At 43.2% G+C, this 25976-nt stretch overlaps 1 protein-coding gene and 14 non-coding genes across 15 annotated transcripts in view; all 15 read right to left on the bottom strand.

Moving 5' to 3' along the window:
• Positions 1-25976, bottom strand: part of LOC141762360 (ELKS/Rab6-interacting/CAST family member 1-like) — a 123749-nt gene that overhangs the window by 12147 nt on the left and 85626 nt on the right. The window contains exons 18-19 of the mRNA XM_074626449.1: positions 16636-16743; positions 7118-7303 (exon numbers count right to left, since the gene is read on the bottom strand). Coding sequence (XP_074482550.1) covers positions 7118-7303; positions 16636-16743 — 294 coding nt within the window. The remainder of the gene's footprint in view (positions 1-7117; positions 7304-16635; positions 16744-25976) is intronic.
• Positions 13393-13465, bottom strand: trnak-cuu (transfer RNA lysine (anticodon CUU)). The gene has a single exon. It is a non-coding gene; the product is annotated as a tRNA-Lys (tRNA).
• Positions 18989-19099, bottom strand: trnal-caa (transfer RNA leucine (anticodon CAA)). Its single transcript has 2 exons — positions 19062-19099; positions 18989-19034 (listed from the first exon to the last, which is right to left on the bottom strand). It is a non-coding gene; the product is annotated as a tRNA-Leu (tRNA).
• trnak-cuu (transfer RNA lysine (anticodon CUU)) lies at positions 19480-19552 on the bottom strand. The gene has a single exon. It is a non-coding gene; the product is annotated as a tRNA-Lys (tRNA).
• Positions 19991-20063, bottom strand: trnak-cuu (transfer RNA lysine (anticodon CUU)). Its single transcript has one exon. It is a non-coding gene; the product is annotated as a tRNA-Lys (tRNA).
• Positions 20631-20741, bottom strand: trnal-caa (transfer RNA leucine (anticodon CAA)). Its single transcript has 2 exons — positions 20704-20741; positions 20631-20676 (listed from the first exon to the last, which is right to left on the bottom strand). It is a non-coding gene; the product is annotated as a tRNA-Leu (tRNA).
• Positions 21122-21194, bottom strand: trnak-cuu (transfer RNA lysine (anticodon CUU)). The gene has a single exon. It is a non-coding gene; the product is annotated as a tRNA-Lys (tRNA).
• trnal-caa (transfer RNA leucine (anticodon CAA)) lies at positions 21762-21872 on the bottom strand. The gene is made up of 2 exons: positions 21835-21872; positions 21762-21807 (listed from the first exon to the last, which is right to left on the bottom strand). It is a non-coding gene; the product is annotated as a tRNA-Leu (tRNA).
• trnak-cuu (transfer RNA lysine (anticodon CUU)) lies at positions 22253-22325 on the bottom strand. Its single transcript has one exon. It is a non-coding gene; the product is annotated as a tRNA-Lys (tRNA).
• trnak-cuu (transfer RNA lysine (anticodon CUU)) lies at positions 22764-22836 on the bottom strand. The gene has a single exon. It is a non-coding gene; the product is annotated as a tRNA-Lys (tRNA).
• Positions 23155-23265, bottom strand: trnal-caa (transfer RNA leucine (anticodon CAA)). The gene is made up of 2 exons: positions 23228-23265; positions 23155-23200 (listed from the first exon to the last, which is right to left on the bottom strand). It is a non-coding gene; the product is annotated as a tRNA-Leu (tRNA).
• On the bottom strand, positions 23953-24063 carry trnal-caa (transfer RNA leucine (anticodon CAA)). Its single transcript has 2 exons — positions 24026-24063; positions 23953-23998 (listed from the first exon to the last, which is right to left on the bottom strand). It is a non-coding gene; the product is annotated as a tRNA-Leu (tRNA).
• trnak-cuu (transfer RNA lysine (anticodon CUU)) lies at positions 24444-24516 on the bottom strand. The gene has a single exon. It is a non-coding gene; the product is annotated as a tRNA-Lys (tRNA).
• On the bottom strand, positions 24955-25027 carry trnak-cuu (transfer RNA lysine (anticodon CUU)). The gene has a single exon. It is a non-coding gene; the product is annotated as a tRNA-Lys (tRNA).
• On the bottom strand, positions 25346-25456 carry trnal-caa (transfer RNA leucine (anticodon CAA)). The gene is made up of 2 exons: positions 25419-25456; positions 25346-25391 (listed from the first exon to the last, which is right to left on the bottom strand). It is a non-coding gene; the product is annotated as a tRNA-Leu (tRNA).

Here is a 25976-nt window from a genome sequence, read left to right as displayed (position 1 = left end):
CGGCGGCTAACGGTGCTAACAGCGCTAACAGTGGCAACAATAGCAAAAGTGCTGACAACAGTGTTTTACCTGAGGGGAAACCGGAGGGTGGGTGCTACGCTTCTTTGACAACGCCGTCGGTCGGAACCACGTGTATAGATCACCTTTAAATAAATGTAATGTAATGTGTCGGGCTGAAAAGAGCTGTTGAAATGTCTTCCCAAGTCAAAACTGACAATTAAAATGACAGTATTACAGTAGAACATCATCCGTGCAAAGCTGTATAAGGAGTGATTTTTACCTAGCAGAGACCAAGTCCTCTCAATGAAGAGGCATAATCATTAAATATTCAAGCTGTGTGGCCGTGCAAGAAGTGCCCGGCACTGTCTCACTTTTTTATTTGTTAGAGGATTTTACCAGGTCAGACCAGGTTATTTTTTCACGAGTCAAGTCCAAGTATTGAATCTAAAGCCAATAAAAACAAATAATAGAATCAAATAATTTCACAATAAAACAACCATTTATGCCTCGCTTCTGTTCTCAAAATGTAGTTAATATTTACAGTAAGTCATCATCTCTTTCCTTTGCTTACACTACGGTTTCTCGCACCTTTATTTCTTTGTCCTGGTCATTTCAGAGTTATTGAGACACATCTACATGTGAACTACTACTCTGAGGCAGTAAGTTATAATCATTACAGACAGACAGTCAGACACAATCACAGTCAGTAAACGGCAACTCCAGGATTATTATCATTAGGAAACTTTCTGTAACGCACACCAACACACACTATCCAAATAATAATAATAATGTTTTTTATTATCACCGGGGATGGTTAAGTTCCTGTAGTCGCCCTCTACATTATCAGCTGTGATGTTTAAATTACAGCTCTGCCCCTTCCTGTTTTTGTATTTTCTGTCAATCAAAATTCACCCAATCAGTGACCTCGAAGCTCCTGTGTAGTCTGCCAGTCTGTCGAGGGCATCACTTAGCTACAGGGCATCGGGCTGCCGAGCTGAAACAACAATGATTGTGAGCATTTGAAAACTAAAGGGTTGTATTTTTATATGTAAGGCAACACACGCTTTATTTATGTAACATTTCAGAAGGGTTTGTAGTTTTAACTGTGTCAAAGATCAGACCAAGACCACATTCATCTCACTGCTAGCATCCCCACATACTGTTAAGGGCTTTGCAGTCTGCTCTGGTTTTCTCTTCCTCAACAAAAAGTCAATTATCGCTCTTAGATCTTTATTATGTTTTATAGCGTTTTGATGTCAGCGGGGATTCGCAGAGCAGAGTTTAAAGTCACCAGCAGCATATTGGTGTCCTGCATTGGAAGTTTATTATAAAGTCATTCGACTCACTTCAGTTGACTGAACGGCCTCCAGGCCCTGTCTCGTTGTATAACTTTAAAAATATATGTACAGCAAGCCAAAGAGAAAATAATGTATTCCCCTCTTCTATTTTGAGATCAACAATGACATTTGACGTCTGTAATTGTGTCATTTTCCGCCATTACGACTGTTGAGTTGTAAATATGTGGACTCAAGGGTTTCTCCAGCTTGAGTTGGCTCAGAAACGCTCGCAGTCGCTCACTGGTCTTTGCTTTAGCAGATACAGCGGAGGGTCGGGGGCCGACAATTCATACTGGAATTCATAAGAGCAGCGATATAATGTCCGACTCAGCCAATAACACTTCATACATTTTTTATAATACCAAACGCACGCAAATGTGCATAGACTCACAGTCGCACACGCACTCTTGTACGTTCATGCGTACAAACACACAATGTGTAAAATTTGATAGCTTTTCATGTAGAGATTTCATACACACACTCACAAAAACAGGCAATTTCGTATACCTTCACACTCCAGGGAGGGAGACATAGGCCAGAGAGAGAGAGAGAGAGAGAGAGAGAGAGAGAGAGAGAGAGAGAGAGAGACTTCCTGTGTGCGTGTGTGTGGAACACGATGCCAGTTCTCTTCAGTGCTCATTAGAGACGTCATTGAGCCATAAAGGTTATTATTATGACTATGGCACAGAAAACAGCTCTTTTAGTAAAACCTCACTTTTGGAATCAGTGTTACTTTTGTAGTTCAGCCGAGGTTAAAAAGAGACATGGAAACAAATACACAGGAACAGATGGACGAAAAAAATGTCTTCGGCAAATCCATCATTTGAGAGCTCCCTACTGAGTAAAGACCTACTGAATTTACTATTAGTCTAGTAGTTCCTTCACTGAGGTCGGTCCAAGCAAATGTCAGTACAGAAGATACACAAGAAAGGACTCAGATATTAAAATGTCATATTCAAATGACCTAATGCTTTGGCAGCTAAGAAACGCCTAACTGTGGTACAAAGAGACACAGTGAATCTTCACTAATTAGTCAATCAGCTGCATTTGACCACTCTATGGTCACTATTTTGCTTTTTCCAGCAGTTGGTTTCAGTGTAAATACATCACCATTTTTTCCTCTTTATGTTTCAATAGCTACAGAAATGTAAATGTTTCAGTGACATTGAAGGCGGTTAATAAAAGAATGACTAAACTGGAAGATGACATGTAATAAATGACCAAGGCTGCATCTAATCATCACATACAAATGGAACAAACGTTAGCACAAATTAAAGATGGCTTTAACAATATGTTTCTTTGTTGCATTGTTCAATAAAGGACTCTTGAGTCACTTCACATGATGGATTAAAAAATGCATTTTGTTCAAAAATCTGCTGACCGATGCGGCGCTGTGGTCGTTGTGCTGAGATGATTTTGCCACAACGACGGGGTGTTTTTGTTTGTATTGTGCATTGTATTGTATTGTGAAGCAAATCTTTTGTTCTTGTTACATCTGCTGCTGAGAAACGACCTGAAACACGTCGAGAAAAACTCTAGTACTCTGTTTTGAAAGCTTAAACTTTTATGATAAAGGCACTCTGTTAGTCCTTACTTTTGCTGTTTTGAGAGTGTGTCGGCTGCATCCTTAAAAATGCAGTATGTGGATACATTTTGGGCATCTTTTATTTTTTCAAATACTCAAGGTTTTTCAGTTCTGTCAAACCCCTCTATAGTAGTGTGATCGGTTTATCTTATCAGCACAGGGATTCACTCTGTAAGGCCTGAATTTACTGCTGAGGCTCTGTGAGGGTTTCTTGCTCTTGATGCAACCAGTTATCTGTACTGGGAGGTGCCCAGTTGATAAACCCTAAAGACTAACTTGTTCTCACCCACCTCCCTTTTCCTCTTACATGTGAACCAGGCTTTCTCTGTCGGCTCTCGCTCGGGTTTAATAGAGAGTTACATCAGACGGCTGCTGTGTCTCAATTTGCGTACTTCCATACTTACACTTACTTTTTTTAGTGCAGTGTGTTCACACTGAGAAGTTTGGCAAAAAATAAAGTTTGGCACTATAAGTACCCCGGTTGTTGTGCTCAAAATAGTCAAAATGTTGAGTGTGGAACGCTGGACACTTCTCACCCTCAATGGTTGCCATCTTTGTTACGTAGCAGAAGTGGAGGGACCACCAACCTATTTCAAACTTGGGAGTGAGGAAGCTGCAGCAAAATCTCTGAGTACCTCTATACTGTAGTCGGATAGAAGTCATTATTGTGCCTTTACCATTATCTACCAGCTGATCTACCGAGCTTCCGGGGAGTACTCACCACTACCCTGTCGAAATGAACGCACTACGCAAGTAAGTACATAGTGTGCACAGTGTGTACTAACAGAAGTATCTGAGACACAGCTACCGTGTTAGTAAAATGTTTGAGCTAGCGACACATTACAGAAGCAGACTGTCAGGTACATGAGCTTCCATTCATGATTGTTGTCATGTTAATGTACGTGTGGGCATGGAATATGGAGGTTTCCATGTGTGTCTGTCCGTGTGTGTTTTACATGCTATTTTAGTATGATCCTAATGGCTTTACAGAGTGCCAGGCATTTTAACAGAGCCAGGGAGAAGCTTGTAAAACACACAGTCACCACAAGACAGAGAAGAGAGGCTGGCACACTGGAGCATGGCAGTCTGGAGGGAGACTGTGTGTGCATTAAGAGGGGTCAGCCAGGGTGATGGCGACACATGATGAAGGAAAACGAGAAACGCTGGCCCGAATGAAAGACAGGCAGTGTGTGTCAGCGATTGTGTGTAGGCAGGGTCGGGGTCTGAAGCAGACACATGGCGCCGAGTGGCACTGCCTGGGTACGGGGTGGGTTTGGATGGGGAGAGGCAAAAAGATTTAAACTGTGATGTCGTTAAGGGAAATATCTCGCCAAAAACACAGAGAGAAAAAATAACCACTTGCGTTTTAAAAAAACTCATGCGCTCTCCTACACCTACTCTGACATGCAGCAAGTGAGATGGTGAGAATAAAAGATGATGATGATGGAGGCACTTTAGAGGAAAAATAAGAAGAAAGGTCTTCCTTAGGGGAAAGAAAAAACAAAAGTTGAGAGAGTGATGGCAGAAGAGAACGTGATGAAGAGGATAAAAGAATGAAATGAAAGAAACTCTTTAGTTTTCACCCAAAAGCCAAAACCTCAGAGTTAAAGACGTGTCCTAGTTGCTCTGCAAGCATTGCAATTAACTTCCTTTCCCCACCCAACCAAACCATTCAACACTCTAAAACAGGGCTGCCCAAAGTGGGGACCGCACGCCAAAGTTGGCCCGCCATAAGCTTCCATTTGGCCCGTCATATGTTTGTAGCAAAAAAAATAAAGAAAAATCAGTTAAAGAAAATGTAATATAAATGGCTGGTTTATGTTATTTCATTTTTTGTCAGGTAAAAATGCTCTTTAAATATTTAGGATCCCTAATAATTCATTATTTTTTATAATCTGAGCACGGTGGGCAGAGACACATTGCACAGGAAGTTAGTTTGAGGTGAGTGAGGTAAGAAAAAAATGGACGAGCAGAGACAGTGGCACACAAACAAAAGGCATTTCAATGGGAACTTGGGATCCAAGTACCATTTTGCATCTTAACAATACAATACAATACAATATACTTCTTTTAATCATATTTGCTCCAACCCACTTGCAGTTTTCACTGCGGACATGTTTGTGCAAATATATATTGGTTATTGTGTTTTCTTCAATTCTACAGTTGTATAGTATTATAGGATTGAAATTACAATCATTTTTTTTTTTTACCATTTATAATATTTTTTTATAATTATTTTCATTATTTTACAAAGCATTATGGTCTTTTAAAATAAATAAACACTACACTAACACTACACATTAAATATGTTAATTGGGAACCATGCCATCCAATAGTTAGTGATTAATCATCCCATGCATCTTATTTTTGTGTAATTTTATATCCACTACTTTTCTTTTCAGTTTCTGTGTGTGCACATGGCCCTTCAGTCTCATGCCCTTTTATGGGGATTGGTGGGGCGTTTACCTATGCTAATAAGAATCAACTGGCATGCGCTTTCAATTTACAAGGACAATGGGATTCATCATTATAAGAGCACGGGTGTGAACAATTCTGCGGTTTAAGAACACGTCATGAATGTGACGCAGACTTTTCTTAGGAACTTTCTCAAGAACAAATTCAAGGTATTGGTGAATGAGGCCCATTGTTTTCTGTGATGTACTATCTTCCTCAAGACCCTGATTCAAATGTGCAGAAGGCAACTCAACAATTCAAAACCCTGTAGCATGTCTTGACAATGTTTAGCAGTAATGTAAAGTATAAGTGATTTGTGGTAAATTGGTTGGAACGCTCTTTTAAGACCTTTTTTTGCCTCTGTTATAAAAATTTGGCTTTGGATGCGGCCACGACCACAGTTTGGTTTAAATGTTTTTAAATAAATATAAGGTAGGAATGAAATAGTGCAGGGTAGTTAGTTGGTCATCTAAAAGCATTCAATCTTGTTAGATAAGCTTTCACAGCAGCCCACATGATTAATCCAGAGTAAGTTTTTCTTTCAAAAACGTGGATCCGCGGCCTCTGGGCCACAGATTACTGTCTGCATTCAGGCTGATGATGAAAAATACCTACGGTAATTGTCTGTCCGTGAAACTCACATACACCATTTCTCTGTGCCTTTAATGTACACAGTGATTAAATGACATTTTAATTCAGCGCATTCGACGTTTATTTAAAGTGACACCACACCATGCTGTGCCATATCTGAAGCACTCGTGCTAAACAGAGACATTTCCCAGCATTAGGACATACAATAGGGCTTTCATGAGGACTGTAGGAAACTAGTCCTGCTGTACCCCCAACCACACACTCTGTCACACTGCTCTGTGAGTATGTGTGTGTGTCTAGGGTTACCGTTCTTCAATGTATACCACATGTAGCGAGCATGTATCGCCTGATATGTTTTCAATATGGAGGAAAAAAGAAGAGCGAAAGAGAAGAGAGAGACATGGGGAAGCCATAGACAGGCACACAATTGTTTTAAATTTAATAATACACTGTTTATGTGCTGAAAACACAACTGGTTACCATGACAATGGAGCTCCATCGACGGGAGCAGGCAGCTTTCACCGAGCCTCACCTTTCTGTATCCGCACTTCCCTTTTTCTTTGCTCTCCTCCCACTCTCACATGACAACTCTTTCGACAGTTGAATAGTAAACACACTCTTGTCTCCCCTCCTCGCTCCGTATATGAACCAAACCCTCCTCCTGCTGCCAAAAAGCTCCAAGCAGAGTTTACTCCCTGTAAAATAAAACGTCTAAAACACCATTTGTTCCGCAGCCAGCAGCTTGTCGTCAGGTGACCCGCTGGAGTAAATCTTTTCAATAATGTCAAAGGCAGCGCCAAAAACCTGCCAGGCCGACCAGTGTGTGCCCTACTCCCCCACACACACACACACACACACACACACACACACACACACACACACACACACACACACACACAGACACACACACACACACACAGACACACAGACACACAGCGATAACACAAACTCACACACGTCATCACATCACACAAGCACAGAAACACACACTCAGCGGCTGATTTTAGGAAATGATAAACTGGGAGTGACAGAATGTCCTCACTTTATTCCACATTCACACACACACACACACAGAGGACGGACGAATGTCTTCACTTTGCATGATTTTTCCCCCATCTCGTCTCTCAGAAGTCCACATAAACGGTCTCACCTGTTCCTGCGTCATGCTGTGCAGCTGCGTATGCCAGGAGGCGGAGTCAGAGCGGTGATAGGAGGGGGGCGGGGCGAAGTCCTGCAGTATGATTGGGTCTCGCTCCTGACACAGCGAGGTCAGGTGGCTGATGTACAGCTTCAGTTTACTGCGATTCTGATTGAGATCCAGGAGAGGAGAGAGAATCTGAAGGAGGGAAAGGGGCGAGAATGATTTATTGTGCACAAAATATAACGTCAAAAATGGGTCAATATTGCCCATGATAACATGTTGAACAGATTTTATCGGAATAGAAACACAAAGAAAGTCTTATCAAAGAGAAAAAGAGGTGGTCTGAGAGCAGTGGATGCTGTTTTATTCTTCATTAATTATAATGTAGGCCTATGTACAAAAATGTGTGCTCTCTATTTAATTACATACAGGCTTTCAATTGCAAGTCTTCTACAGGCATAAAGGGCAGAGCGAATAAAGAGAATACACGGGTGCATACACAGACATTCAACTAACTAACATCTGCTTCTTTGTATTTATGATTGGCTGAAATCACTCATTCACTGCTCCCTGTCACTCAGTATTCGCAACTTAAGAATCCTCATTTTGCGTCATCACGGACAGGTGTAGGGTTCCATGTTTGTACTATAAATTTAACGCTCTGAATTTGTATATATCAAAATATCATGGTGGCCAGTAAATATCGTGCATTATACAGGAAATATGGAGTGATTTCGGACACTGTAGTCCATAGCCAGGACAGCATTGTACAGTTTAGCTCTTGGTGCGAACTGCAGGCAATGCCAAACAAGTTAATGGAGTCTAAACTCCAACTAAACATGAGAGCTCACCTGATTCAACATATAGGATGAGGAGAGAAGAAAACAGACATGGAAATGGAGAGATGACAGGGGACGGGATGTTGTAAGAAAGTCACGAAAAGTCAAAAAGAAACTGTGAGAAAGTTGTCTGATGACTCTAGAATCACTGGTTAAATGCAAGCATGTTTCTTCTTGATTTTATTTGAGGAACCTTGTGACTGATGTGAAAGCTGCTGCTTTAAAACACATTTTAATAAACTGTTAAGATGCACGACGAAGCATATATTCAGCTGTGCTAACTACATTTTTCTGTATCTTCTGACCTGGACTAAACAAAAAAAAACTTAAGTCAACTAACGGCATTGTTGCGCAAATTAATTTCTCCAGTTTGTATATAAAGAATTGATCAGACTGCAATTCAAATTTGATTCCCACGGTTAACATGTGACATGTTTCATGGTGGCCAGGACTAATGTGTGTGTGTCTGTGTGTGTAAATGTGTGGGAGGTTCAGACGAGCTAAACATTTACACACATTTTGGGGGTACGAGACAAGACCCCCCAAGAGACACAGATAAGACACACAGACACACTATTGTCCTTGGGGAATCAGATGATTTAAGTGCAGAGGAAGCATGTTAAGAGGGCTGTTAGAGTGTGTGTGTTGGTAAAGTATATTCAGTCCCAGCGGGATCTGTCCACACCTTCTGCTCCATGTTCATCATCACTCAACACACAGACACAAACACACACACACCCTAAGAGTTTAAACGGCAGGATCCATTCACTCTCCATCTCTGATCCATCTCATCTTTTAACTGATTCTCTCTTTACCTTTTACTGTAGATACAAGAGTTGCAGATAAACGCTGCTCTAAATGACTGTGCAAGGAGTATTAAACTGCACGTAACCATAGCAACGATACTGATGCCACATCAGCTCACTGGTTAAACTAACCACGCATGGGTTAAACTGAGTACAAACAGATGACAATTTTAACGCATGGATGTATAATAAGACCTGGATATGGCGCCACCGCTCAGCCTTGCTTCCAATTTTCCCCAGTGGCCACTCGCGGTATTGCAGCGAAAAATCCCCCGCTGCAGCCCAAAAAGTATTTTCCCATTGACCATTGTAAGACGTCTGTAAAACTGTTGGACACCTGGAACTGCAAGCAAGGTCGATTATGACTCTTTCTATTATGATTTTTTGATCCATGGAGATTTTATATTTGGTAAACTTTCCTCAAGCCGAGAAAAGTGATTTTAAAATCTGTGATGTCATCACAATGTAAAGCCTATGGGCCGAGCGGGAACTCGCGAGCGGTGCCAGCGGGAGAAACAGTACTGCACATATTCAGTGGGCCACATACGTGTAAGTATACGTATCATACGTATACGTATGATATGTATGCGTATGAGCCAGACGAGTAATTCTCATTGGCTCAAACCGTCTTGGGGTTCGGAATCCAGTACTTATAATATATCCATGTTTTAACGACAGCATCACTTTTCGCTTTGGTGACCATTTTGCACAGAGGAAATAATAAATAACACTGTAAGAAATAAATATATATATAATAAGGGACTTTACATTGTGGAAAAAATATGGGGACACCTTGTCATACATTGTTGTTTACACGCTGTATTCACTGCACCAAATAAAGTGACTCTGACGCTCTCATTTCTTGCATGTTGTGTTTAAAATAACTGATGTGATGAACCAATAAAAAAACAAAACAGGAAATGCAGACACACTTTAACATGTGTTCTAAATCTGAAAGCCAGCCTCGTCTGTCAAAACAGTGAAAAAACTGCAGATTGATAATGTATGAACATATAACATATACAACTCTACATATATTTCCAACAAATAACTTGAGCATCCTGGCAAACAAATGAAAAAAAAACTAGATGTGGGAGGTTTTTGTGGAGCTAAAAAAAAAACGTATTGCACGCTGATCTCCAGCCGCATCGCTGCAACAATGAAAGCTGACAGTAAATCAAAGCAACTGTCACTTCTGATTCTGAATCCTTATTTACTACAAAAACACACACAAACTAGGGAGTATTTTTTGTGGGTTTTTCTGGCTCACTGCTTGTTTTTCACACAAACAAACACAGTGCACATACTCATGCTGTACATGCAGAGACACAAACATATTGCGACACAGGAAAACGCACTCATACAGGGTCGTTATCAAAGTTGTAAATAGCTCTCGTTACAGTATTTTCCAGTGAGGACCTGCCAGCAGGTTACAGTCCATTACGAAATACATTACTGAACATTTCCCTCCGGAGGAGAGAGGGAGACGGAAAGAGAAGCAAAGAGAAAATGATGGAGTTAAAGGCTGCAGGGATCCTACACATTCGGCATTTCATAACACCTCTGTTGCTGTATGTTATGATGTATGCTGACAGCGGCAACGCCACGAGGACGTTATCGCTCCGAGACTGTTGTGTAATATGCCAATATGTGAACACGTCTCTTAAAAACTGGCTCTAAAAAACATACTCGACATATGCGCAACAGCTGTTCTCTCACACTTTCTAATCCAGACTATTCTGTCAGAAGGCTTTAAAAAAACGACTGTCTACACTTTCCAGACCTGCAGCGAAACTCTGTGGATCAAATGCAAGACAAATGAGAACCAGACAGAAAGAATGGAAGGAATCATGGCGATATAAGGAAGACATTTAGAGAGAAAAAACACCAGTGTTTTCTTTTCCTTTTCCAAGAAATATATAATGACTAACAGAAACAAATATCTAAAAATATGTCTCAGTAATAATGATGTGAAATATGAACAAAACACCGACCTCTGAAAGTCTTTGCAGGACTTTAAGTCTTTGAATTTACTGGTTTTATTAAGGTGTACAGTATATATATGTGCCTACATGTTTTTATTGTATTACACAACCTGCAGTGGTCAACGTATGTGTGTGTTTAATGAGTCCACAGTGTTTTCCAATGTCTTACTGTACTATGAAACAATCCCAGAGGAGACATCATTTTATACGGCGCTGTGTGTGTCAGAGTGCGTGTGTGTTTGTGCCTCTTTATTAGCCTCCCATGTCTGCCTACCAGACTCTCACTGTGCTATGAAACAGCTCCAAAGAGAGACATTCAGCTAGCCTCACTCACTGGCCACATTTTTAAAAACCTTCTATGGCCACATTATACGATGAAATCAGGATTTTTTCCTTCTCCACACTTCCCTTTGAGACTCAAACACACATATGCACACAAGCAGAAATACATTTATTTGACCAGGAACTGCATCTATAGAGGTGGTAGGATTTCACTTTGACAGTGCTGTGTGCTAGTGGACACTTGGTTGGTGCATAATCTCTCAAGGAAACTACAGAGTGAAGAGTGAATGGCCAACAGATCAGAGTGTAGTTGAACAGGGCAGACTTGTTTTTAACAACAATTGGTCAACTAGTCATTAAGTCAATTGACTTAGAATTAATCTGCAACTGTTTTGATGAAGCCATAAACTGTTTGCGTCACTTGTCGAGTCAAACAGTTGCTTTTAAATGCGAGTATTTGCTGCTTTTCTCTCTTTTATCAGTGAAAATATCTTTGGGTTTTGGACTGAAACTACAACTGCAAAAAAACTGACTCTGATGTGTAAAACCATAGACTGTATATAAAGGTGGACGACATGACAGCTCTCCAAAGGTGAAGCCAAAACTTCTCAATCGCGCCCTGGTGACTGGTTGCAGTAAACGTCATAAATCCCGCCCCCTCAATGTTAGCGGATGGGACATGGGCCAAACTAAAAAGTCAAAGTAAACGTCAAATACATTTTTCCCCAAAGATGGTTTCTGTCATTTTAGGTAGTTCTTATCACGCTGATGAATGTTCAAGCATTAATTTGGGTTTTAATTAGTTATTTGATGCAAAAAAAGGGGTGAGATGTGACGAGCTGTGATTGACAGCTGCTCTGAGTGAAGTAGTCGTGGAGCCGGAGCCCTGGGAATTGTTCAAGAGAGGAGATGTTAATTGAACTTTCCATAACTGTCACAAGTCTGTGTAATAGAACATGTGTCAGTTTGATCATGAATGTATTTATAAAGATATTATGGTTTGTTGTTGTGTCAGTCATCATGGTGCTAACGTAGCAGCTAGGTGGCTCACACTATCAAGCTGTGACCGTGCTCGTCTCCGGGATATTTTAGCTTCACTTTTGTACAGTGGGAGGAAGTGGAGACACATCCTCCATTTATATATACAGTCTATGTGTAAAATCTGTGTACTTCCCCTTTAACACGTCACTGTTATGGGCGAGGAACTTGGATGCAGTTTAACCAATATATCAACTTCTTTTTTATTAAATCACACAAGAGAGAATGGGCTTCTGATTGTACTCTGTCAAGTAAGTTATGAATAACTAACTTCACTAATAATTTAACAAACATACGCAGTAATGTCATGCCAAATATTTTTGTTACCTTCATTGATGGACTTTCACACAGATCAACTTTGTGAGATCTTGTTTGACATAACAAGTCAGAGCTTGGCGTCGTTAATCATTTTGAAAAACCTGAACAAATCAAAACACTGAACTCCTTTATAGAAAAGCATTTACACCTCTTCCCTGTCTTTTTTCACTGGTGCATCTAATACCACCGAAGACCATTAAAAATAAAAACGTTCCTCAACAATGCTCGGTGTGTGTTAAGAGTGCTCTCCTGTGTTCCAGTTGTTTCTGAAGCATTTCATTCTCCAACTGTAGCACAGAATTCCCTTACTGAAAGAGGCACAATCACTCACTGTTCTGATGTAATGCACTATGGCGAATTACCCGCCTTGCACACTAAGGAGAAGTGTGTGTGTACTGTACATGTGTGTGTGTGAAACTACTCCTGAAGACAGAAGGAAAAAGAGACCGGCCGCTCTCAGCAGGGAAGTGCTACCGCTAATTAATAACCAGGGTCAAACTTAGATCCGCTGGTGAACCTTTTGGGCTTTTAGCATCCCGATGGGAAATCCCACCGGAGCAACTGAGCTGCCCTAAAAGCAGCATGTGCTGCTCATATGTGGTGTTGCCTCCACTGTCCTGTCAGTAGATCAAACCCTGTTAATAATGTGAGACCAAACTTAAAAGGTGCTTCCAGCATTACATAATTTCAAAACTTAAAGCAACTTAAAGATCTGAAAAAGTGATGTTTTTTTTTGCCTGAAGAAAGACTCAATTCTACATTAGATATGTTCAGATCGATATTTGAGTGTTTCTTGCACGGCACCCAACAACAAACAGATGGGTTTATGTGATTGTGGACACTGTGTTGACAGAGTCAGCATACTTTAGTCCATTTGTTTCCATCAATCACAACTCCAACACATCTAAGGGAAAGTGACTTGATTAGTGGACACCTCTCTGTTAAGTCTGTAACACTCCCCACTACAGATAACACTCATCTCAGCTGCCCTTCGAGTCCACATTCCAAAACTCCACCGCCCAACGTGGGGCTCGAACCCACGACCCTGAGATTAAGAGTCTCATGCTCTACCGACTGAGCTAGCCGGGCTACATGAGGAGGAAAAATGGGTCATATTTCTTGCCAGCATTAAATCTCATGAGCTGAGACTATCCTAACACCCTACACAAAATCTTTATAGTAGGTTATTACGCCTTAACATTTGCCCTGTCATCATGTGACCAACATATTCGTGGCTTGCTTGGGATGAGACCCGATCTGTGGCAAGGATGAAACCTGCAGGTAAAAGTGTCTGTCAGGAGGGGGATTTGAACCCACGCATCCTTTTGGAGACCAGATGTCCCTTTGTTCAGCAAGGACACACTGAGATCGGATCTTTCAGACCACATTCAGATGTGGTCTGGGCCACATATGACCACATTCTTTTAGCAGTGTGTATGCGAATGTGTCCTGGGCCACATTAAGGACCGCCTACTCATCTGATGTCCCGCTGGGATCCACGGGATCACTGCGCTCCTCAGGTGAACACACAGGCGAGCGTTCGGCATGGAAACGGCCTCTTTGCTATTCTGACGGTACAACGGTATTTTATTAAAATATACCTTATCTATAGGCTACATAATCTACAGACGATCAGACTGGGAACAGGAAGTGCATTATTATCATACTGTCGGAGATGTGTCGGTGTTTTTGTTCCGCTGCTTTGCACGGAGCTGACACCCGCCCGCCTGACCGCTCTCTCTCCTCCCCGGCTCTCTGAAGCTTTGTACTCCGCTGTTGTCTGGTAAAGGCAGCGGTGCCCGTGGCACGGAGGTCCCCGGGACTGCTGGTCCAATAACCTCTTACTTTGATGTTATAAAAATGTTAATAAAATGTACCCAAATCGACGATATCACTACTGACATTCCTGTAGTATTACGTCACAACGTCCGCTGTATTAGCCATGTGTTTACTCTGTGTTTATTTGCATATAGAGCAGGGAAGTGAGATCGGATCACAAGTGGCCACACGAGACGCATGTGAGACGCATTCTAATGCCAGGTGTGAACAGACGTACTTAAAGTTGTCCACTCGTGATGCAATCACTGAAGACGCATCTTAATACCAGGTCTGAACAGGGCCATTGATGATGCCAATATCATCCCCTCTCTCTATAATTCTCCAGAGGTGTAAACCCCCCGCCCGTTTCTAACACCTGAACTAATTGGTATGCATTGCTCCCGGGTGTGACCCAGGTCGTATGTGAATTGTCCTGACCAGGGTTCAACCCAGGTTGACTGGCTTGGTTTCAATTGACAAAAGGAGGGTCATTGTTGTGAAAGGGATATAAGCTTTTCTAAGCTCTCTCCCTCCCCATGTCATCAAAACGCTCCTTCGATCCTTGAATCTCATACACTATTGAATGAGCTACCAGGGCAACATACATGTAGCCTACAGAGATACTGTTCTATGTCTTCCATGCTTCCTCCAGTTCAGTTATTTATATACTACACATACTGTATACTGTTTTTCAGGATCATTGTGAAACTTTAGGAGATTGTTCAGTATACTTTACTGTAGGACATTATCTCCCCAGTACAGGGTATAGTACAAAACCCTCATCTCAGCTATCCTACCAGTGTACAGTCTAAAACAGCTACGCCCAATGTGGAGCGACCCACGACCCTGAGATTAAGAGTCTCATGCTCTACCGACTGAGCTATCCGGGCAACATTTGACAGGAAAAAGGCTCAGATATCGAGGCTGCGTAAACTCTCATGAGCTGAGAACACTCAGAAGGGTGGAGGGTTGGATTTCTGAGTACACTTCCCTCACACCAGCTATACTTCCCTCACACATCACGAGTGTGCAGACCAAAACACCTTTGCCAAACAGGGGGCTCAAACCAACAACCCTGAGATGAACATGTTGTATTATTCATGAAAATTGTCAAAGCATGAAGATTTGCATTAGAAAAGCAAAAAACGTAATTCTACATAAGATTTGTTGAGATCGATTTGTAGCAGTGTGTTTTTTGTTCTTGCTTGACTTGAAAGTTGTCATGCATGTGAGATTAATGACCTTTGGGCCCCAAAAATACTAGAAACCCCTATTGTGTAATTTAAAAACAGTACAGGGGCAGGGTCAAGGGAAACATTTCCCTTTCAACATTTCAAAAAAAATCTAGACTTTTTACTGTATATTTTGGCAAAACAGCAGCTTTCATAAATCTTTCACTAAATCCCACACATAGAGCAGGTCCAGCTGAGATATTATCATGCTATAAAAGAAGATAAAGACTGACTTATGAAGCATCCAATAAGAAAACAGATGCACTGACCGACAGGAGGATCAGTAACAAAGAGGTACATGTAGAAGATGCAACATGTCCGGAGAAATCATCAAACGGATTAATGAAGGTGGAAAGAAGTGATGATGGATGGATAAAAAACACACAAAAACAAGAGCAGGATGGAAATGGAAGTTCAGAAAATTAAGTCTGGGGAAGAAATGATCATCAGAAGAAGAAGATGAACTGAAATTAAAGGATGAGATGAGATGAAAAGATGAGGCACATAATTCAAGAGTTGATTCGAAAGTATTGCTGTTAAGGTAATGAATGGACCTCATTTTGGTTTTCACCATAAAATACTCACGCTAGAGAATGAGAAATTACTAACTCTAACCCAAATTACTGAGAGATGAGGAAAATCTCAGGGAAAAGAAGAGTTTCAAGAATGAATGTTGATGAAAAAAATGGAAGAAATGACAGAATCACAACACCACAACTAGATCACAAACTCACGGATGAAACGAAAGAAAAAGAAGAAGACGAACGATGAGCACATCCAAACGTGATCGGATCCAGATAAAGAAGACGCTCACCCTTCTGTACAAAATGGTGGACCGAGAGAGAGAAAGAAGGCATGTGGTTCGCTAAGCCCAAATGCCCTCCTCATCGTCCTATTGGTTAATTCAGTCCAACCGCAGCGTGAGTTTGGAGAAAGCAGGAAGTTAGTGTGGTGAAGGGAAAATGTAGAAAAACATCGTAAGCGCGGGAACTTAAAAAAAAAAACATGTTAGCCAGTAATAGTTGAAACAAATATATATAATTAGAGAAGTACAGTAAGTTGCTGGAAAGTCAGTCTTTCACTTAAACATAGACTTGTTAATGAAAATGAATTAGAAATGTTACTTTAGAGCATGCTTTCATCCACATAAGAGTGATGATACTAGGTGTGTGTGGGGGACCATGACCATGTCCTGGGCAGAGATCTTACCTGGTCTGGGGAGGGCTTGTGGTTGTTGGGCAGCTCTGAGTTTGGAGAGGAGACCTTCAGGTGGTCGTCCTCATAGTTGTCCGCCATCAGCTTCATGCGGTTTTGAGTCTACAGAGAGAAAAAGAGAGAGAGAGAGAGAGAGAGAGAGAGTCACAAACAATTAGATCCCTTTTGATATCTCACAGCAAAGACGGTGAAACATGATTTTACATGTGATTCAGCAACAGCAACAAACATTCATGTTCGAGGAAACTATACAAAGCGGTGTGTGTGTGTGTGTGTGTGATAAGAAGGTAACCCTAGCCTTGAATTCATCCAGGATATAATTTACAGAGAGGAAGCAGAGAGGAGAGCGTTGGACGACTGCCATGAGCTTTGCCTTCTCTAACACACACTTTGTGCATGTGTCAGTGCGTGAGAAACAAAGAGAAAGAGACAGAGAGAGTCAAGAATGGACAGCAAGAAAAAGACAGTGACGGAAAGAGATCATTCCCAACTGTGTGTTTGAGTTTGAAATGTTATGGTTCTGCTTGTATTAAAAGACAATGATGACATGCCACCTGTTGTGTAGCTTGTTAACTGGTGCAGAAAAATAACAGGCCTTCTAACTTTCCACTTGGGGAGAGATCCATAAAAACTAAGACAAGTACTAGACCGTACAAACACACACACCAAGACCTGTAAATCACATGGTGTGTTATACCCAGACACACACACAGGAGCACTTTGATGTACAAACAGACATCAACATACAGTGTTTGTCCTTTCCATTTCCTCTCCCTTCATCTCTTTGCTCCTCTCCCTACTGTCCTTTATCCTCTCCTCCCTTCCTTTCCTCTCTCGCTGCTCCATCTGTTTCACATGTTACAGTTATACTTCAAGCTTTACAGTAGGCCTGGAAAGAGCGAGGGAGTGAGAGAGAGAGAGAGAGAGAGAAAGCGAGGGAGGGAGTCAGTCTAAATCTGTCAGTCTTGTACAATCTAAATCCCCTTAGCCTCTCGCTGAGCCCTGCAAGGAACAGGGGCTTAAGCAGACCAGACTGAGGTTTTGTGCGTGTGTGTGTGTGTGTGTGTGTGTGTGTGTGTGTGACAGAAACTGAAAAAAAAATGTGAATGCCAACTTTCATATGTGTTTGTTTGAAAGCTAAATGAAAGACTGCATTTTTAAGAATGTGTGTGTGTGTGAGCAGGAGATAGCGGTGCTAAAAAAGTGTTTCACTCTGCGTGTATGTGGGGACCCTACAAGCATATAAGCATGTGTGTATGTGTGTGTGTACATAAGTCAAGTTGAAGAGAGCCTCCACTGGCGTGCACACAAACATTATTCATTTCCTCGTTTTCCAGAGACAGCTTTAAAATAGACACACACATATATTTAAAACAAACATGAACAGTAAACAGTTCATCTTGAAACCATATAGGTACAGAACCTTGAGTCCCTGTTGCACCTGTAGACGCGCACGCACGCACGCACGCACGCACGCACGCACGCACGCACGCACGCACGCACGCACGCACGCACGCACGCACGCACGCACGCACGGACAGCTGTGGAGTGATGTTTATTTGACTCTGTCTGTCACTTCCTCTTCTCTCCACAAGGTCCTTAAACATGTAAACTGCCACCATTTGAATGGTTTATTGACTATCTATTCCACAACCATTGGTTAACGATACTATACAAAAAACGATATAAAACAAATATCTGTATCTCTCCTCAGGACCCATACCAAAATGTACCACCTTATTCTTCTTCTTTCCAGCTACAATGTCAGTATAATGAACTATTCACAAATTTCCAACATTTTAATAGTTTCTGTACGAGACTAAAGGGATGCCTTCAGTACGAGAACATATATCATCGAAGATAGCATCCTGAAAAACGTCTCCCACTCCCTCAACGAAATACTGGCTGAAAAGAAGAGCATCTTCATCCAAAGGTTAATACACCCAAGGTGTTCCAAAGAGCGGCACAGAACAGCATTCCTGCCGGAAGCCATGAAATGCTTAAAGGCATCCCCGCTTTGTCGCAATGTGGGCATCAGTGGACTGGGAGGCTGCTGAGTTCCTACTAGACTTCAGTCAATATGCTACATGTACATGTTCAAGGAAAACTTGTTTTACACAGAAGCAAAAGAATAGATATCTGTATCGCCAAACTACAAGGACAAAACCTGCAGTGAAAAATGTCTGTCAGGAGCGGGATTTGAACCCACACCTTCTCCTAGAGACTGGGTGTCCCTTTACACATGAAGGAGTTGGCCCTTAAGTCTGGCACCTTAGACCACTTGGCCATCCTGATGACTGAAATCCTGAAGTCAGTCTGGACTTCAAAACGTACATGTACTTGTGTCTGTCAGGAGTGGGATTTGAACCCACGCCTCTATGTAGAGACCAGAAATCCCTTTGCTCAGGAAGGACTTAGCCCTTGAGTCTGGCGCCTTAGACCACTCGGCCATCCTGACGACTGAAACAGTGAATCCAGCCTGGACTTCACAAGTTCCATGTACACAGGAACTATGGGTTGACAGACTCACAGGAGGCTTGGAAAACGTCTTAAAGCCATTAAGCTATTTATCATTGTCAGCTTTAAAAGAGTCATTACATTGAAGTCATTTTACTAGAACATTCTTACCGGTGGCCATTAAACAAGTTAACGCATGCCCGCTGTGTCACACTGGGAGAATCAGTGGACTGGGAGGCTGCTGAAGACATACTGCACTCCAATACTGGACTTTCAATTACACTCTCTGTAATTTCAATTTGGGTAAAGCTGGATTACTCCCCAGTCGAGGGTATACGGGAACACTTATACCTCAAGCAAAGACCCAGTCTAAAACACCAGCGCCCAACGTGGGGCTCGAACCCACGACCCTGAGATTAAGAGTCTCATGCTCTACCGACTGAGCTAGCCGGGCTATATTTGCCCAAAAAATGGGTACATTTTCGAAGCTGCACTAACTATCATGGGCTGCAGCAGCGGAGACGGATTGCCTTCCTTACTGCGACATGTATCATAGAAGATAGCATCCTGAGAATCATCTTCCATCTCCTCAACGAAATATTGGTTAAGGAGAGGAGCGTCTTCAGCCAAATGGTCATACCCCCAAGGTATTCCAAAGAGCAGCAAAGGACAACATTCCTGCCGCTGGCCATTAAAAGCTTTAATGCATCCCCACTCTGTCGCAGTGTGGGCATCAGTGGACTGGTAGGCTGCTGAGGTCCTACTGAACTTCAATACTGGACTTCAAATTACACTCTCTGTAATTTGAATTTGGGTAAAGCTGAATTACTCCCCAGTCGAGGGTATACGGGAACACTTATACCTCAAGCAAAGACCTAGTCTAAAACACCAACGCCCAACGTGGGGCTCGAACACACGACCCTGAGATTAAGAGTCTCATGCTCTACCGACTGAGCTAGCCGGGCTATATTTGCCTAAAAAAAGGGTGCATCTTCCAAGCTGCACTAACTCTCATGGGCTGCAGCACCGGAGACCGATTGCCTTCAGTACTGCAACGTGTGCATCCTGAAAAACATCTTCCATCCCCTCACGGAAATATTGGTTGAGAAGAGGAGCGTCTTCAGCCAAACGGTCATACCCCCAAGGTATACCAAAGAGTAGCAAAGGACAACATTCCTGCCGCTGGCCATTAAAAGCTTTAATGCATCCCCACTCTGTCGCAGTGGACTGGTAGGCTGCTGAGTTCCTACTAGACTTCAGTCAATATGCTACATGTACATGTTCAAGGAAAACTTGTTTTACACAGAAGCAAAAGAATAGATATCTGTATCGCCAAACTACAAGGACAAAACCTGCAGTGAAAAATGTCTGTCGGGAGCAGGATTTGAACCCACGCCTCCTCCTAGAGACTGGGTGTCCCTTTACACATGAAGGAGTTGGCCCTTAAGTCTGGCACCTTAGACCACTTGGCCATCCTGACGACTGAAATCCTGAAGTCAGTCTGGACTTCAAAACGTACATGTACTTGTGTCTATCAGGAGTGGGATTTGAACCCACGCCTCTATGTAGAGACCAGAAATCCCTTTGCTCAGGAAGGACTTAGCCCTTGAGTCTGGCGCCTTAGACCACTCGGCCATCCTGACGACTGAAACCTTGAATCCAGCCTGGACTTCACAAGTTGAATGTACACAGGAACTATGGGTTGACAGACTCACAGGAGGCTTGGAAAACGTCTTAAAGCCATTAAGCTATTTATCATTGTCAGCTTTAAAAGAGTCATTACATTGAAGTCATTTTACTAGAACATTCTTACCGGTGGCCATTAAACAAGTTAACGCATGCCCGTTGTGTCGCACTGGGAGAATCAGTGGACTGGGAGGCTGCTGAAGACATACTGGACTCCAATACTGGACTTTCAATTACACTCTCTGTAATTTCAATTTGGGTAAAGCTGGATTACTCCCCAGTCGAGGGTATACGGGAACACTTATACCTCAAGCAAAGACCTAGTCTAAAACACCAACGCCCAACGTGGGGCTCGAACCCACGACCCTGAGATTAAGAGTCTCATGCTCTACCGACTGAGCTAGCCGGGCTATATTTGCCTAAAAAAAGGGTGCATTTTCCAAGCTGCACTAACTCTCATGGGCTGCAGCACCGGAGACCGATTGCCTTCAGTACTGCAACGTGTGCATCCTGAAAAACATCTTCCATCCCCTCACGGAAATATTGGTTGAGAAGAGGAGCGTCTTCAGCCAAACGGTCATACCCCCAAGGTATACCAAAGAGTAGCAAAGGACAACATTCCTGCCGCTGGCCATTAAAAGCTTTAATGCATCCCCACTCTGTCGCAGTGGACTGGTAGGCTGCTGAGTTCCTACTAGACTTCAGTCAATATGCTACATGTACATGTTCAAGGAAAACTTGTTTTACACAGAAGCAAAAGAATAGATATCTGTATCGCCAAACTACAAGGACAAAACCTGCAGTGAAAAATGTCTGTCGGGAGCAGGATTTGAACCCACGCCTCCTCCTAGAGACTGGGTGTCCCTTTACACATGAAGGAGTTGGCCCTTAAGTCTGGCACCTTAGACCACTTGGCCATCCTGACGACTGAAATCCTGAAGTCAGTCTGGACTTCAAAACGTACATGTACTTGTGTCTGTCAGGAGTGGGATTTGAACCCACGCCTCTATGTAGAGACCAGAAATCCCTTTGCTCAGGAAGGACTTAGCCCTTGAGTCTGGCGCCTTAGACCACTCGGCCATCCTGACGACTGAAACAGTGAATCCAGCCTGGACTTCACAAGTTCCATGTACACAGGAACTATGGGTTGACAGACTCACAGGAGGCTTGGAAAACGTCTTAAAGCCATTAAGCTATTTATCATTGTCAGCTTTAAAAGAGTCATTACATTGAAGTCATTTTACTAGAACATTCTTACCGGTGGCCATTAAACAAGTTAACGCATGCCCGTTGTGTCACACTGGGAGAATCAGTGGACTGGGAGGCTGCTGAAGACATACTGCACTCCAATACTGGACTTTCAATTACACTCTCTGTAATTTCAATTTGGGTAAAACTGGATTACTCCCCAGTCGAGGGTATACGGGAACACTTATACCTCAAGCAAAGACCCAGTCTAAAACACCAGCGCCCAACTTGGGGCTCGAACCCACGACCCTGAGATTAAGAGTCTCATGCTCTACCGACTGAGCTAGCCGGGCTATATTTGCCCAAAAAATGGGTACATTTTCGAAGCTGCACTAACTATCATGGGCTGCAGCAGCGGAGACCGATTGCCTTCCTTACTGCGACATGTATCATAGAAGATAGCATCCTGAGAATCATCTTCCATCTCCTCAACGAAATATTGGTTAAGGAGAGGAGCGTCTTCAGCCAAATGGTCATACCCCCAAGGTATTCCAAAGAGCAGCAAAGGACAACATTCCTGCCGCTGGCCATTAAAAGCTTTAATGCATCCCCACTCTGTCGCAGTGTGGGCATCAGTGGACTGGTAGGCTGCTGAGGTCCTACTGAACTTCAATACTGGACTTCAAATTACACTCTCTGTAATTTGAATTTGGGTAAAGCTGAATTACTCCCCAGTCGAGGGTATACGGGAACACTTATACCTCAAGCAAAGACCTAGTCTAAAACACCAACGCCCAACGTGGGGCTCGAACCCACGACCCTGAGATTAAGAGTCTCATGCTCTACCGACTGAGCTAGCCGGGCTATATTTGCCTAAAAAAAGGGTGCATTTTCCAAGCTGCACTAACTCTCATGGGCTGCAGCACCGGAGACCGATTGCCTTCAGTGCTGCAACGTGTGCATCCTGAAAAACATCTTCCCTCCCCTCAACGAAATATTGGTTGAGAAGAGGAGCGTCTTCAGCCAAACGGTCATACCCCCAAGGTATACCAAAGAGTAGCAAAGGACAACATTCCTGCCGCTGGCCATTAAAAGCTTTAATGCATCCCCACTCTGTCGCAGTGGACTGGTAGGATGCATCCCCACTCAGTCTGGACTTCAAAACGTACATGTACTTGTGTCTGTCAGGAGTGGGATTTGAACCCACGCCTCTATGTAGAGACCAGAAATCCCTTTGCTCAGGAAGGACTTAGCCCTTGAGTCTGGCGCCTTAGACCACTCGGCCATCCTGACGACTGAAACCGTGAATCCAGCCTGGACTTCACAAGTTCCATGTACACAGGAACTATGGGTTGACAGACCCACGACCCTGAGATTAAGAGTCTCATGCTCTACCGACTGAGCTAGCCGGGCTATATTTGCCTAAAAAAAGGGTGCATTTTCCAAGCTGCACTAACTCTCATGGGCTGCAGCACCGGAGACCGATTGCCTTCAGTACTGCAACGTGTGCATCCTGAAAAACATCTTCCATCCCCTCACGGAAATATTGGTTGAGAAGAGGAGCGTCTTCAGCCAAACGGTCATACCCCCAAGGTATACCAAAGAGTAGCAAAGGACAACATTCCTGCCGCTGGCCATTAAAAGCTTTAATGCATCCCCACTCTGTCGCAGTGGACTGGTAGGCTGCTGAGTTCCTACTAGACTTCAGTCAATATGCTACATGTACATGTTCAAGGAAAACTTGTTTTACACAGAAGCAAAAGAATAGATATCTGTATCGCCAAACTACAAGGACAAAACCTGCAGTGAAAAATGTCTGTCGGGAGCAGGATTTGAACCCACGCCTCCTCCTAGAGACTGGGTGTCCCTTTACACATGAAGGAGTTGGCCCTTAAGTCTGGCACCTTAGACCACTTGGCCATCCTGACGACTGAAATCCTGAAGTCAGTCTGGACTTCAAAACGTACATGTACTTGTGTCTATCAGGAGTGGGATTTGAACCCACGCCTCTATGTAGAGACCAGAAATCCCTTTGCTCAGGAAGGACTTAGCCCTTGAGTCTGGCGCCTTAGACCACTCGGCCATCCTGACGACTGAAACCTTGAATCCAGCCTGGACTTCACAAGTTGAATGTACACAGGAACTATGGGTTGACAGACTCACAGGAGGCTTGGAAAACGTCTTAAAGCCATTAAGCTATTTATCATTGTCAGCTTTAAAAGAGTCATTACATTGAAGTCATTTTACTAGAACATTCTTACCGGTGGCCATTAAACAAGTTAACGCATGCCCGTTGTGTCGCACTGGGAGAATCAGTGGACTGGGAGGCTGCTGAAGACATACTGGACTCCAATACTGGACTTTCAATTACACTCTCTGTAATTTCAATTTGGGTAAAGCTGGATTACTCCCCAGTCGAGGGTATACGGGAACACTTATACCTCAAGCAAAGACCTAGTCTAAAACACCAACGCCCAACGTGGGGCTCGAACCCACGACCCTGAGATTAAGAGTCTCATGCTCTACCGACTGAGCTAGCCGGGCTATATTTGCCTAAAAAAAGGGTGCATTTTCCAAGCTGCACTAACTCTCATGGGCTGCAGCACCGGAGACCGATTGCCTTCCTTACTGCGACATGTATCATAGAAGATAGCATCCTGAGAATCATCTTCCATCTCCTCAACGAAATATTGGTTAAGGAGAGGAGCGTCTTCAGCCAAATGGTCATACCCCCAAGGTATTCCAAAGAGCAGCAAAGGACAACATTCCTGCCGCTGGCCATTAAAAGCTTTAATGCATCCCCACTCTGTCGCAGTGTGGGCATCAGTGGACTGGTAGGCTGCTGAGGTCCTACTGAACTTCAATACTGGACTTCAAATTACACTCTCTGTAATTTGAATTTGGGTAAAGCTGAATTACTCCCCAGTCGAGGGTATACGGGAACACTTATACCTCAAGCAAAGACCTAGTCTAAAACACCAACGCCCAACGTGGGGCTCGAACACACGACCCTGAGATTAAGAGTCTCATGCTCTACCGACTGAGCTAGCCGGGCTATATTTGCCTAAAAAAAGGGTGCATTTTCCAAGCTGCACTAACTCTCATGGGCTGCAGCACCGGAGACCGATTGCCTTCAGTGCTGCAACGTGTGCATCCTGAAAAACATCTTCCCTCCCCTCAACGAAATATTGGTTGAGAAGAGGAGCGTCTTCAGCCAAACGGTCATACCCCCAAGGTATACCAAAGAGTAGCAAAGGACAACATTCCTGCCGCTGGCCATTAAAAGCTTTAATGCATCCCCACTCTGTCGCAGTGGACTGGTAGGATGCATCCCCACTCAGTCTGGACTTCAAAACGTACATGTACTTGTGTCTGTCAGGAGTGGGATTTGAACCCACGCCTCTATGTAGAGACCAGAAATCCCTTTGCTCAGGAAGGACTTAGCCCTTGAGTCTGGCGCCTTAGACCACTCGGCCATCCTGACGACTGAAACCGTGAATCCAGCCTGGACTTCACAAGTTCCATGTACACAGGAACTATGGGTTGACAGACCCACGACCCTGAGATTAAGAGTCTCATGCTCTACCGACTGAGCTAGCCGGGCTATATTTGCCTAAAAAAAGGGTGCATTTTCCAAGCTGCACTAACTCTCATGGGCTGCAGCACCGGAGACCGATTGCCTTCAGTACTGCAACGTGTGCATCCTGAAAAACATCTTCCATCCCCTCAAGGAAATATTGGTTGAGAAGAGGAGCGTCTTCAGCCAAACGGTCATACCCCCAAGGTATACCAAAGAGTAGCAAAGGACAACATTCCTGCCGCTGGCCATTAAAAGCTTTAATGCATCCCCACTCTGTCGCAGTGGACTGGTAGGCTGCTGAGTTCCTACTAGACTTCAGTCAATATGCTACATGTACATGTTCAAGGAAAACTTGTTTTACACAGAAGCAAAAGAATAGATATCTGTATCGCCAAACTACAAGGACAAAACCTGCAGTGAAAAA

This window comes from Sebastes fasciatus, chromosome 23, assembly GCF_043250625.1.
Source record: "Sebastes fasciatus isolate fSebFas1 chromosome 23, fSebFas1.pri, whole genome shotgun sequence".
NCBI lineage: Eukaryota > Metazoa > Chordata > Actinopteri > Perciformes > Sebastidae > Sebastes > Sebastes fasciatus.
This window is presented reverse-complemented; position numbering and strand designations above follow the sequence as displayed.